This window comes from Populus euphratica, unplaced genomic scaffold (assembly GCF_000495115.2).
Source record: "Populus euphratica unplaced genomic scaffold, PopEup_1.0 scaffold25.1, whole genome shotgun sequence".
Classification (NCBI taxonomy): domain Eukaryota; kingdom Viridiplantae; phylum Streptophyta; class Magnoliopsida; order Malpighiales; family Salicaceae; genus Populus; species Populus euphratica.
The window spans coordinates 193,574-208,424 of record NW_011499851.1 but is presented as its reverse complement, the minus strand read 5'-3'; the positions used below and the strand labels follow the sequence as shown (position 1 = coordinate 208,424).

General features: G+C 34.5%; 1 protein-coding gene and 1 long non-coding RNA gene across 7 annotated transcripts; one reads left to right on the top strand and one right to left on the bottom strand.

The window, feature by feature from the left end:
- The first annotated feature begins 240 nt into the window (after positions 1–240).
- On the top strand, positions 241–3,787 carry LOC105121361 (uncharacterized). 4 transcript variants are annotated; one of them, XR_841532.1, is made up of 5 exons: positions 241–439; positions 1,008–1,097; positions 1,613–1,798; positions 2,325–2,453; positions 3,225–3,787. It is a non-coding gene; the product is annotated as an uncharacterized LOC105121361 (long non-coding RNA). The 4 variants fall into 4 exon arrangements; XR_841533.1 differs by having other exon boundaries at positions 1,613–1,831; XR_841534.1 differs by having other exon boundaries at positions 991–1,097.
- A 3,703-nt stretch (positions 3,788–7,490) lies between these two features.
- LOC105121360 (NAC domain-containing protein 7-like) lies at positions 7,491–13,298 on the bottom strand. 3 transcript variants are annotated; one of them, XM_011019951.1, is made up of 4 exons: positions 12,462–13,298; positions 9,763–9,947; positions 9,368–9,639; positions 7,491–8,748 (listed from the first exon to the last, which is right to left on the bottom strand). In XM_011019951.1, the coding sequence occupies exons 2-4, from the start codon at positions 9,920–9,922 to the stop codon at positions 8,110–8,112; spliced, it is 1,071 nt and encodes a 356-aa protein (XP_011018253.1). In that variant the 5' UTR covers positions 9,923–9,947; positions 12,462–13,298; the 3' UTR covers positions 7,491–8,109. The 3 variants fall into 3 exon arrangements, with proteins under 3 accessions (XP_011018253.1, XP_011018254.1, XP_011018256.1); XM_011019952.1 differs by having other exon boundaries at positions 9,763–9,934; XM_011019954.1 differs by having other exon boundaries at positions 12,724–13,298.
- Positions 13,299–14,851: the final 1,553 nt, after the last annotated feature.

Here is a 14,851-nt window from a genome sequence, read left to right as displayed (position 1 = left end):
AAGGCGGTACATGTGACAGAAAATTTCAGGTAATTATCTCAGAGTTCAAAATAAATCTCACTAGAATTGGTATATATTTTTAAGGGATTAGATATTTGAGGTGTATGTGTATATATATTATCATTAATGAGAGATCTCTAACACGATTAAATATTTCTAATATAATTATTTAAAAAGATGTGTGTGTATATTATCATTAATAAAAAATAAATATTTTTGGTATTATTTTTTATTAAAAAAAGAAAAAATATCAGGACTTCTTCCCATTCTTTAAAGATAAAAATAAGTCCTTGCTCTGTTAAGGGTCTTCCTTGGCAGATCGCACGTTTTTTTTTTTTTTTTGACGATGATTGTGCCTGTTACAAACGGTGTATACTGTTGTTAAAGTTCGGGTTTGGTTGTTGTGCAGAAAGGCAGTACATATGACAGAAAATTTCAGGTAATTATCTCTGATTTCAAAACAAATCTCACTAGAATTGAAAAGAAAACAGTCTTTTAGCTTTACAATATAGTAAATCTAGGTGCAAGAATTGTTCTACTGCACGGGGTTGGGGAGGGGTTTGCTGACACACCCGCATAATGCAAAGATTGGGGTTCCTCGTCATCAGGGGAAAATGCGCGACAGACATATTTTACCTTTTGCCTATTCAAATCCCAAGCTATTTCTCCCTCCACCATCCAAGAAAATGTAAATTGAACCATAGGGAGAACATAATTTTCAATGCAAAGATTAAATTTTACTGATTGGCAAAAAATCCCACAAGGCAATTTCGTTTTTTACGAGGAATTAGCCACTCTCTACTACTACCAGCGTAAAACAAGCGATACACTCCACTTTCTGCTGCATATTAATTCTTCTACTAAGAAATATGCTGCTGCAGCTATTCCTACTGTTATGTTCTAATGCTACGGCATTCTGCTTCTTTGGCACGTAGTGATTGCATTTTCTAGTCTAATTTTTATCTTAGCCAATCTAAATGGCTGATGCAGCAGAGCCACTTTTACAGCTGCTGACATGAAAGAATCTGATTTTAGTGGTTCAGCATTCAATGATGCATACCTGGAGAACGCAGTAGCATACAAGGCAAATTTTACAGGTAAAACTAGTTGCAGTAGCACTTCACATTAACCATATGATGATCTGGTGACATAACTCCTGCCGCATGAAAGCAAGCTTCTTGTTCCTGTGATTTATAGCAAAACAGTTCATTTCACACCTCCTTCTCTTAGTTGCATGAAATCCATCATATCCTGCACCAGCAAATCACTGCTTCTAGACTCTTCTTTTCGCTAGATCAGTTATCAGCTTTGCTGTGAATGCTGTTGTCCTTTTTGTCAATGTAAACTTCGATGGTGCCATCAGTGCGTGCACTATCACCCTAGGTGCTGGATGTTCCAGATGACTAGGCACTCTTTCTAGATGTTGATTCATCCTATGATGCTGGTCTGAGAGTTTCCCATCAGAATATTTGTCCAATTCATTCTTAAACTGTTTCTCACTATTAATCTTCCAGCATTCAATATCTGATTGAAACATGTCCCTGTCACGAGCACGTGCAGCATTTTTTTGGTGTCCATGACTCTCAGTTGCCTCTCCATTCTTTTTTAACAGAGTCATTTCAAGGCTGGGTATCTTGTGACTGAAACCATTGGTTTTCTAAGTAACAGATTCTCGGGCAACTTCTGTATTAACCCGTGCCGCCTCTGTTCCACAACCTGGCGGGAATCATCGAATAGCATATATTCGTCTCCTACAAGGATAACATTTAACTTTTGTCATCACGGCTGTCTTCATCAAGTCATTAGTTTCATCATCTGAAGTTTTCGATAGGTTGACCAATCTGACATCATCCAAAACCTCTGTTTCTCCCAGTCTAACCTTTCTTACTAATTCAATCTCTACCTTCTCATCACAACGAACCAGCAACCTGTCGTTGGGGTTTGAATCATACCCCTTAACTGGCACCTGCAACCGATCTATCTGAAATTTTTTTTAATGATTAATATTTTTTTTAATCTTATTATTTAATGTTAATTTTTTATTGAATTTTATCATTTTTAGTATTAAATTGATTGTTGTTTTATGTTTTTTTATCATATAATAAAATAAAAAAATAATTCAACTCAATTGAGTCCATATATGGATTAGATACAGATTTTCTTGAAAAATATGTTACCGCATGAAATGTTGTTTAATCAGTTGGAATGTCTTGATTCATTCTTTCAATCATCTAATAGGGAAAAAAAAAATTAATAGTGGTTCCAATTCTTGGGATTGACAAGGATCATAGTGACTGACAAATATGTTCTGCATTTGTCAACAGGTTATCAATGAAGCTAACCTCAGCAATGCTGTGCTTGTTAGATCAGCACTCACACGTAGTGATCTTGGGGGTGCCCAGCTTGCAGGTGCTGACTCCAGTGATTCTGTTATAGACCTTCCACAGAAACAGGTGCTATTATAAACTAGTTAGTAGTTGCTTTCATTTTGATCTCAAAAATGCTTACATGCACCTCTTGCTGGCAACTGTTTGCGGTTCCATCACCTGTTTTCTGCATATCCTGTCAACGGTTTTCCTTTCTTTATGAATCATTACTTTAGGATCCTCTTTTTATTCATGTAAAGAAACTATTACATGCTCTCTTTTCATGTGGCTTAATTAATCCTGACACCATGGCATATTGGCGTCCTTGTTCTCTAGATTACGCCTTTGATTTTTCTGATAAAATTCATTGAATTCTGGTGAAGTTTGTCTCGTAAAGTGAAGAAACTTGACCAATCTGATTGGTATACTTATCTATTCTGATGCAACAACTCTGATCTCTAGGAGACCAGTGGTTGCAATTTGTTCTGTATGATACTGCAATCAAGAGGAGTATCCTAATTCAATCTTGGAGTTTAATTATTGCGATGCATGTGACGGGTCAGGAGAGCAGATCACCAGATAATAGTCCCAAATTTAGAAGTTATAAATATTTCAGAAAATTTGATCACTTTCATCAGCAATTTGGATTGAGGAAAAGCTAATTATCAAGAGTAAATTGATAGGATTCATGAATTGTAGCCGTTCAAGTTAATGCAACAACAAAATTTTAACAATAGGTCAATGGCATATAGTTCAAGTTTCTCATTGTGTTTGATTATCATTATCCATAGATTCCACACTATCATTCTTAATTTATTCGTGTGATTAGTACTCGTGTTTGATCATATATATATATAGGCTCTTTGCAGGCATGCGAGTGGCACAAATCCTACTACAGGGGTACGCAACAGAGCAAGCTTAGGCCGCGGAAACGGCAGACAAAATGCTTAAGGGACACCTTCTTCTCCCTGTCAAGCGCTCCACCTCAGAAATTGCTGGGCCGCGATGGTTTTTGTGATCAAGTCACTGGTCTTTGCGATGCGAAATAGTTCGAAGGCAAAGTGATCCCAATTTTATGAATCGGAACAACTACTTAAAAAAATAACAGAATAACAAAAGTTAAAGGGAGAGGCAATTAACATTTCCTTGCCATTAATGTTTTGAACCAATTTTGAAGAGAAATTTTCTGAATTGCACATGTATCGATATATGGCCGTGTTCTTTACCCCCTTGTTGTTAAGCCATCAATATCTAGTCACAAAAGTTGATTTTGTGATCAAAATATGAACAAAGCCAAAGAGCTGTGATAAGGTAGATGCAGGCAGTGAGACAAGTGCACAATGTTAAGTACTTACGAAAGCTTTCATGCTGTCTTAGTATTGAGCATTTAGTGCTTTCCTAATAAAATTGCTCCTTCGTATTGTTTCCTTGCAAGGTAAGGGCAGCTAACAGAAAAGAGAAAAAAGAAAACGAAAAAGAAAAAGGAATAGGCGCCTCCATGCAGTTGAGGAAGTTATATGTATAATGGCAGAAATTAAAGAACACTGGTGTAGGATGGGAAAGCCTATCTCAATTCTGAACTCCCAAGTCAAGCATCAAGCCATTACCCAACCAACAAAGAAATCGATCGAAGTTGCTTGTTCTTTACTTTTCTAATTCTTTCCCTTTTAAAGTGAACCAACAAACAACAAGCCTAAGCATTTCTTGTCTCCTTTATGGTTGGCCATCAAGAATTGCCAATCAGGAAATGTGCCCTTTCAGTCTGTCAATTCTACTCCCACTTTGTCTTCCTCGAAGAGTCATGCGCATGCATGCCTTGTAAACGAAAAAAAACCCTACTAAATTCTCATGACAAATTCAACTTTCACGATCTCATCTTTGCTTCCAAGCCATATCGACTATTTTCCTTCTATATCACATACCTACTGTGAATTTCTACCTATCACAAACAGAGAGAGAGAGAGAGAGTCAAGGCAAAGCTAATTATTGATAGCTGCTTCTTTTTGTTTCTTTTTCTTTTTTCTTGTTTCATCTTTTCTATAGAAAAGAAAGATAGTTTCATCTTTCCTACTTTTGATCTGTAGGCTACCGAATTAATATCATCAAGTCTACAAGGTTTTCTACAAAAGTCAAAAGCATAAAACCAGGCGTGTATGCATGTCATGGTGAGCTTTTCTAATAAGAGAAGCACTGAATGACATACTCTAAAATGTGGATCACCACATTGGTTTTTCAAAGTAATTTTTAAAAAATATATTAAAATAATATATTTTTTATTTTTAAATCAACATATTAATTAAAATAATCTAAAAACATAAAAAAATAATTTTTTTAAAAATGCTTAAAACTTACTTAAAAAACAACTTAACTTTATTTAGAGGAAAGAACCCGTTTAAATATATTAATAAAATAAATTAAATCTTGTGAACAAGTTTAGATATAAAATCCACCATAATTTACTACAATTGACAAAACTTCTTTTTTTTTTTTCAAGTTTTAACGTAGGAGATGAGACCAAAATTAATGTAGACACAATATGGTATCACGTGATAATCAATTGATGGTGGGTTGTACCTTTCACTGGCTGGGGTATTATGTATATAATACTCTAGTCAGTGAAAGAAATTTGGCTCCGGGAACTGTGGAGGTTTGGGATCCGGGTGGCAAAGGATGCACGCCAATAATTAATGCTGCCTCACATGGATAATGTTTGCTTCACATGGTTAATGATGTTGTCTGTCCAATATTAGGTTTTTATATGTTAAAAGTACTTTTAAGAAAATTAAATTTTTTAATTTTTTATTTTAAATTAATATATTTTTAGTATTTTAAAATTATTTTAATACATTAATATCAAAAATAATTTTTTAAAAAGAAAAAAAGATTATTATTTTAAATAAAAAATACTTTAAAAAACAATCACAAGTATAACAATTATACTATTAAATGTACCTGAAAAAATACTTCAAAAAACAATCACAATTATAACAATTATACTATTAAATGTACCTCCAAACAGCATGTTTAATTGTAAAACCCTAATTATTCACTCACAGAATCTGCATCAGCGCGCATGGTTAGCTTCTTTTGGGTTTTGCAAGGTCGAACCTTCTCTTCTCTTGTATGAAATGAGAGACATTATTGTATGGAAAATACCCTTGTTTTCTTCTATCACAAGTGACGCAATGAGAACACAAAACCCTAATGAGAAAGTGCAAGCTAGCCTGCAGCATATCAAACTTAGTCAGCAAGTTATTGCGCGTCCTTTCAATTTTCTTTTTCCTCCTTGAGGAATCCGCCCATTGAGCATATGCCTCTCTACCTCTCTCTCTCCATACTAGTTGTCGTTACGAGTTTATGTTGAGTCCAGGAGAGCACGCCCACTCATTATGTCGCTTGGGAAATTTTCATTGCTTTAAAGGGATTTTACTGCTTGACTTCAACCCAAGTAAGAGATTGCTCCCCTGGTCAATAACACCCGAACAAACATACTTTTCTTCTTTGTTAATTAGTCATGTTATCTATTATGAGAGACCGAGTGATTAATATGTTCCCTTGTTCCTTGTCATCGGTATTTAAACCCCCTGGTAGGACTTTCAACGCATGTACTTCTCGCTGTCAAGTACACACAAATAAATATGATTTTTCATTAATCATCCGAATCTAAGACCAGGTCTCGCAGCTCCTCCGTGATGCTGAAGTTCTGGGTTCTCGATCGAATTTTGTTTGATACAGTCTTGACCTGTCAAGAAGATTCTCAGATGCATTTTGGTTCATCTTCTTGGACAGGTACGTATAATATTATAGAATAAAGGCATGGATTGGATGGTGCCTGAGCATCGAAACAAGATTAACACACACGTTATGCCGATTCTTTAACAGGTTCACACTAGCAGTTGCGTCGTGCTCGTGCACAGAAAACGGAGATTGACCAAGCTTATTACACTAACAGTGATTTTTTGAAGTCATGGGAATTAACAGCTTGCTAGTTGCATTTTCTTTGTTTGGGTACAGATTTTTATTGCTGCTTTTTCTAAGTCTTATTACTGTTCCCTGAATTTTTTTCTTTCTCTATCTTTGGTATTTGGGGAAGTATACTCTATATAGGATTTTCAGTGAGTTGTGCCGATTCTTTGGTTTGAGCTCGAAATTTAGGGACAATGCCATGTTTTGCTTAGCTTAACGTGCTACTTCAGAACAATATTAGGAGGTTTTTTAGCTCAAACAAATAAATTGTTATTTGTGAAGAATTCAAAGTTCAAACCTAGCTATATTTAATTAGGTGAAGCAGCTTAATTCCTTCAACATCCAGGACCTGTGAGCTAGTTTATCTTTAAGGAAAGATTGTTGTGTTGGGATAAGTTAGGTTTAATTTCTGTTGCATCATAAATAACGTTAGGATAAGCATGTTATCATAGATTTTGAATACAAATTAAACTAACTATTCTGCTACGATACATGCAGAAACTTATAATTTTGAATATTCAAGCAATATTCCTATATCCTGATCATAGTAATAAAATGGTCTGGTATCTTAACTGCATTATCAAAACTATATATTCTTTTGCGCATGCAAGATTAACCATATCCATTTCGTAAAATACTTCACAATGATTTTCATACACTCATGCTATATACTAACAGGGATGGAAATCTAAATTAGTGTTCTAAACGCTTTTCCTATATGATCTGATTTAGATGGTAGGTTTAGGCATCTTCCACAAGTATATTTAATTAGCTTCATCATTGGCCATTTATCTAATGGTAATTAGATGAGGAAGAAAAAAACTCTAAAGAAGAAGAAAAAAGACATCCACGGCAATTGTATTGGATGCCCATATTCATCATTCTTTGAGAACATGTTAGCATACATACATACATACATACATACATACATACATACATACATACATACATACATACATACATACATACATACATACATACATACATACATACATACATACATACATACATACATACATACATACATACATACATACATACATACATACATACATACATACATACATACATACATATATACACATATATATAATAAATGAGGCTGTGTGGGCCGTAGAGATCCAAATTGATTTGCCATCCAGGAATTACAACTTAATATATAAATGCATTTCTTTTTAAAAGCACAGAGTATAGTATATAATAGCACCAAAACGCGAGGGGGAAGCCAATGGTGAAAAGGGAGTACAAAATACAGCTGCAGAACTAGCAACAGACAGTAAAACAGCAACTTCCTGAGGATTCTTTCCTTATGAGATAGATAACTATCATTCATGGAGGATTACATTTTTTCTTATGAAAAGAAGTGAAAAACGAACCTTAAAATCTTCAAATAATTACCGTGAAAACTTAAGGGGAGATTAAACAGACACCTTAATGCTAGGATCGATTGAACCTACAGAGATTATCCAAATAGAAAAGGACCATTACAATCACAACCCTTCAAATGCAAATTGAAGAAAAGATACACCCGACATTCAATAGCTGAGTGAATTCCAACAAACAGTCCACCTGAAGGTACTAGCTTATTTTTTCTTGGCATTCGTTCTCTAACTAGTAACCTCGTATTCATCGGTATGGACACAGAAAGTCCATAGCTACGACAATACCATTTCAGTTTTATTATGTACAGAAACTTGGAACATACCCTTTTTCCATAATAAGTGCAGTTCCTATAATTAGTATGCATCTTCTAGTAATTAATCATTATTATATGCGTTCACTTCCATAGCTCAATTTGGCAACTTGACGTAGACGTCGAGGCATATTCCTGTGCAATTTCTGACCTTTTGGATTCGTTGGCAAGTATGTTCATCTGCTCGGCTGCATTAAAGGTGGCTGTACTGGAGAAGTTATTGGTTCCCTTGGAGGCATCCTCATGGCTTAACTGGGAAGCAACAAATTTGTCAAGGACTCGCCAATCAGTCACTTGGTCTACAGCTTGCTCACTATTATTGTTATTGTGAAGTGAGTTCAAATTTTGTTGATGGCATTGCTGCATTTTTTCTTCTTGTGTAAGGGTAGATGACTGCAAGGTGTTCCCATTGGTCCTGTCAAAACCATATGCAATAACTGAATTACAACTCGCAGTAGCTGCTGATTGTGGAACTTTTGGGCTTTCTAATTGAGGAAGCTGGAGGAAAGGGTCATGAGGCATATTGTATTGCAACTCAAGCTCTTGCTTGCAGTGATAGTGATGATGGTATGGTGCGTAAGGTTGAGATGTTCGCCTTGGAGAATCAATCTCTGGCATGAATGAAACCTGGTCATCATACCAACATGGTGAGTCATAGTCACCAACTTTTCTCATTGTCGGCATTCGCTTCTTGAACACCCTACAGACAACCCATCCTTCTTCCTGTTGCAGTTACAACAATCTCATATTAGGCAGTTAACCTTAGAATTACTACTACTAAATTTTAAAGGCAGCCCAAATAATTGTAGATCAACAATACTAGCTAAAAACTCTAGCAGGCTCAATTTAAATTAAGTTTGATTTCGTGTCTGACTTCTTCTCAGGTTGAAGGGCTGGAACTGTCAATTATTCTAATCGATACAGAATCTGAAGTTGTTCTGTACAGGGTCTTTGTATCTAATTCATGTGCCAAAAATCTCCCCACCACACACCTCAATTTTAAGTAATACAGCTAGCATCTATCCTATACATTCTACAGTTTACATCATTAGTACATGAGAATTAGAACCATCATAATTAATTAGTAATTGGAAATTAAAAAAATAACGATTATATATGCATAATCGAGGTCCCAAGTTATCACTTAATTTCTTTAGGCATGCCTTTTGGCATAAAAACTAGTGCTAAATAGAAAGAACGAGCTCTCTAGTGTGCCCCTTTCAGTATGCACACAGAGTTCTTCCCAGGTAAATATATATTGTGGACAACAAGGATAAAATAGCATAGCACAGTGGCCTATATGAAGAATTTTGTTAAGTAGCAAAAATTAAAAATAACTTGCCTGGGGGATTCCATTTTCATTTGTTTCTAGTCGATATTCATGCATGATCCAATCTGACTTTTGTCCATTTGGAGCTCGTCCTTTGTAAAACACTAGGGTTTTTCTCATGCCAACCAAGCTATGCCTAGAGTAGATAGACTTGTCTCTTCCAGTAGCTTTCCAAAACCCAGCTTTTGTCGCTCTATTAGTGCGAGTTCCGGTAGGATACTTTTTATCTTTATGGCTGAAGAAGTACCATTCATTTTGATCTTCAGTCCCGAGGTTGCATAATTCTATTCAAACAAATAACAAGAATAATTAAATTAAAATACTACCATGAACTAGCGACCTTTTCTTTTCCAATTAAGTGTCACTAGCAAATTATAGTTGCGAATATTAATTAACACACTACGTACCTTGAAGATCCCATGGTTCAATTTTATAGAGATCAACATCCTTAATGACATCAAGATCAATTCTTTTCGAAGCAACTTTTTTTCTAAGGTAGTAATCAACAAGTTCTTCATCTGTTGGATGGAATCTAAAGCCCGGGGGGACATGCGAGAAGGTATTCATCTCCTCCAAGACCTGAAGATTTAAACTGCATTAAAATGTAGCTATATCAACCCATATGTAAGTAAAAGGATGCAGAGATTATCTTGAATGTGAATCCACACTATACGCACATAAAATATTGTGATCAATTTTCAAAATCTAATTAGACATGCGAGTACAAGCAGTGAAAGAACATTGTAGAGTTCATATATCAACCACCGGATTAAACATATATATATATATATATATATACATATATATATATATATGACACTGCAGGGAATATATAGGTCTTGTTGGCCAGAAAATCAATGCAACAGGTAGTAGTGATTAAATAAAACATTATTTTTGCAGCACTTAATTGGCCACAAAGAGAGTGGACATATTCTTCCCATTCATAGCAAAGATATTAATCGCCATTGTGATCTCTGAGCGAACAAAATCAATTCTTCTATTTATGAATATTTTGCCAATATTTTTAACAAGAAGAATCGTTTGTCAAGCTGAAGTTTTCCCATAAAAAAACAGGCTTCCTTAAAAATAAGTCCTTAAATTCCATTTTGTTCATTATAATTATGTCATTACTTTTGTGTTTTTTTTTTTTCAATTATAAAGGAGATGTTCGGATTCAAGACCTCTTAAAAGGAGGAACACTAATACCAATCAAGCTACGACTCATCAATTTCATAATTTAAATAAAAAACATTATGCAATTAATTAACCCCTCAGTTTTGCTAGAAGAAGAAGTATCTTGGCAATTTCCATAATTGATTATCATCTCAGAACTTAAAAATCGTCATTTTGGCGTTAAGAAGACTAAACAATGCAAGAGGGAGAGAATAACTCAGAAATCATATCCACATTTCCAATAGTTCTTAAGAATCTTCCATACATGAAAAGATTAACCATAATTCTATGTTGTTTAGTCTCATATCCTCTAATTAAGATCAAAACGAATCATAAGATTCTAAGAGTTTAGACCAGAGAACATGTATAAGTCAAAATGGTCACGAACAGCTAGAATTCTACGAATAAAAAAATTGTTTTCCTTTATATGTGATGAGGTTAAGTATTTAAGATGTCTGCATTTTTCAATATGATTAAAATGGCTGTGGACACAAGTTAGATCATGCATGGTTTAACACCATAAATTAATGTGACCTTGCTAGCTAAGAGTTGAAACATACTTGAAAAAGTAACTGAGAAAAAGAAGAAGATCTGAAATAAGAGATAGTTCCAAAAATAAATAAAAAGAAGAAGATAAATTAATGAATAACATCCACAAAATACATAAGGCGAAACAACTAGCTAGTAAATTGTTATGATTACTATCGTCCTTGTATGAGATATAATATCCTTCAATCAAAGACAGAAGGTTGCTTTTACTTCACATATGACTCAAAGAAAGTTCAATGATCAAAAAGTGTTCTCTCCACTCAAAAAAGGCGTATGTTGGATAATTACGGGGAAACAAAATTTAACACCTTTACTTTTTGAAACATCCATAAGAAAGAATTATATGCAATGAAATCCATATTGAAGAACATCATAAATTAACAAGAAGTGGCTTCTGTGTGTGTGTGTTGTGCATGTTTCTTTGCTTTATATCACCTTTCTTTTAACCTATTCAACATTAATAAATAAGAAATAGGCAGTATGCATCAAGAGAAGGGGTGAAGAGAGGACAATTTAATACGATGCAAGAACTTACTATAAATAAAAACTCCTACAATATGCTGCAAGAACTTGCTACAAACACGAATTTCTACTGTAATAATCATGGTACTCATAGACAGTACAGTACCCATATCCTTTATCAATATTGATCGTCAAGACCACATAAAAAATAATTCATTCCAAAGCATGCATGATATATGAGGTAAGATCTTTAGCATAGATGTGTCAAAATGAAGAGAGAAAAAGCATATGATATGTAAACATGTATTCACTGTCATTGTGATCCTTTCAAAATAATTAATGAACTTAATATTGAATAATATGGTCACTTCATCAAGTCAAAGCCATCTTTTTTATTTTTCTTGAAGAATGAAATAAGGCTTTGATAAGCCAAACAATTGTAGAAAATATGAATTACAAGAAGAAAAAGAAATTAAATAAAAAGATTGGAACTCATGCACTTTGAATATTTCAATATTTTTTTTTCTTTTTTGGTAAAGAACATACCGATATGCTAGCCAATACATGAAATGATATTCTAAGACCAGCAAATCATGCACAATGTAGGGGGGGAAAACATTCGATCAAATTAATCCTCAAAGACGTGAACAGTGATCTTGTGGTTATCATAGCTTCAAGTAATTTCTTTTTAAATAAAAATATGAAATCCGCATCTTCTACTTTGCTGAAGACAAAGGAGTTCTCCAATATTAGAGATTATCATTCAGATTAAGGGATAACAAAATTAATCTTCAAGGCATACGGGGAAAAAAGACAGACATAGAGAAAAACCCTAGAAAGATAAGAAAGGAATTAGAAGAAGGAGAGGAAGCTATATCAGAAAGAGTTAAGAAAGAAGCAGAGGAAGCTCCTGATACCCAACCTTGAAAATCCTCTAGATAGAATGCACTCTTGCCAAGTAAGAAAGCCCTGCTAGATCTGGTTGCTAATGAAGCCAAACTCGAACCCACCAATAAGCTTAAGAGACACTTTAAGCTAGCTTTGTGATCACTTCCACTTTTACCTTTTTAACAAACGGAACCAGACCACAAAAAAAACACAGAAAGAAAGAAGAAACACAAACAAACAAGAAAGAAGAACGCAATAAAAGTGATCCTCGGGAATTGAACTGAATCCCCAACTACCTGTACTCTTGATTGATGGAATGTCTAGTAGTTGTCCAAAGAGACTAAAAGAGAAGCTGGGAATGATCAGATCCCGAGGAAAGGAATAGAAAGGGGCTGCGAAAGGGAAGGAAAGGTACTTGAAGATTGGGGAAGAGAAAAGAGATAGGGTTAAATAAGAAGCAAGGAGATGAAAATGAGTAGAAGCACACACATGCGCCACTAATCTCTCTCTTGCTCTCTCTCTCTCTCTCTCTGGTCTCGTTTAAGTGGGAGATTAATTGCTGGAAAAGCTTTGCACGAAAAAAAGGGGGCGTATAATGGCTCAAGCTATGCTTTTGAGAGGGAGAGAGATAGAGGAGGTAACCTCTACCAGCAACCGATGGAGACTATAGAAGAGAATGTTCAGCTATTGAGGTCACAAAAGAGAGAGAAGATCGGTGATGATGTGAGGATATCAAACGGTGAAGATGAGTTGGGGTTCTTTAAAAGAACAAACACTTAATTAACCAAAAAAAAGATGGAAAAAGAAAAAAGATCGACGAATAAGTGCCATTGATGCACATCTAGTGCAATCAATTAATGGATGATATTTTCAGATGGTGGTCACCTGGTTAGGGCAAACCCTTCCCTCCCTCCAATAAAGCTACACCATCTCTTCTTCTTTTTATCTCTTTAAAATTCAGAAAATGTATAAATAATATAATCATTCATTATGTATTTTTCTTTCATATATATATATATATATATAGAAATTAAATTAAAAAATTAGAAGAATGTTACTCTCTTTAGTATCTAAATCAATCACTTGGAAGCAACTTCTCTATTTCTTTGTATTTTCTATGGTAATTTGTTTGCTGACTGTAGTTACAGCGGTGTATTGTATTGTACGTCAACTTCAATCTACACCGCGTGGTGTACACGCTCAGACTAATGATGATAATAGTTCAATTAGCGTTCTAGATTTTCTCGGTTGAAGGGGACATACAAGTAATACTTTGGTAATCTTTCCACCCTGTAGCTTCCGTCACCGTAATTATGTAACATTTTCATGGGATTAGTAATTAATATTCATATATTTAACAAATGACTCCAACCTTGCACAAAAATATATATTCCTTATCAATTGAACTAATTTATGAAACTTTTTTTATTTTTTTTACATTTTATAGGATGCGTGCCTTGTATCTTATCTTGCCTGTAGTTGTCATATTTGTACATTAATTATATTAGAAAAATAAATTTTGTCCTAGTAAAATAAAAATTAACTCAAGATTGAACCTTCACCAACTCATGTATAAATGTTTATCAAACATGCATGGTGATAACAAGTTTTTGAGCTTGGATTGTATTAGTCATTGTTATTAATGTACTAGAAACTAAACTAAAAAAATTAAAAGAAACTGGGTTGAGTCAATTCATAAATAATCTGGTCAATCAATAGTTGTATAGAACCAACAATGATTTTTTAATTGTTAATTTGATTAGATTTGAATCAAGCTTGGATTATAGGTCAATTAAATTGTTAAAAAAATGTAATAAAATTAAATAGATTTAACTGAATTAATATTTTATGTAATTTAACTAAAAATTCATTATAAATCAGAATCTAAAACTTGAATTAATTTCTCATATATATAGTTCACGAATCAGAAGAGTTTAATGCAATGGAATTCATCGACTGCCTCCCTTTCTCCACCCCGCGCTTCATACAAGGAGCAAATTAAGCTCCCAAGCTAACTGAAAAATAAGATAACAACAACCTTAAAATAACAAACAAAATAATATTTTGTTCTTTAAGGCTTCGAGGATGATGGAATATATTATCCATGTTTACCAGCAACTGCACGCGGCCTCTGGTTGGTTGAGTCTCCTTTCTTTCCTTTTTTTATAATAATGTTTTTTCTTTTTAATGTTTTTGGTAACTATCACGATAGGCCCCACCAACCGACCCCGTGTATCGCGATGGAGACACTTCTCCAAATTTTACCTTTAAAATATTTAATCCAGCTTCAGCTTGGCTCCGCTTTGAGCCGAGCGAATTCTTCTGCAAGAGGAAACAGGACCTTTTGTGCGCACGCGCGTGCCCGCTCGATAAATTCTTCAGCTGACTCCACGTGAGGTTCGCCGATAAGAACACGTTTGGGAT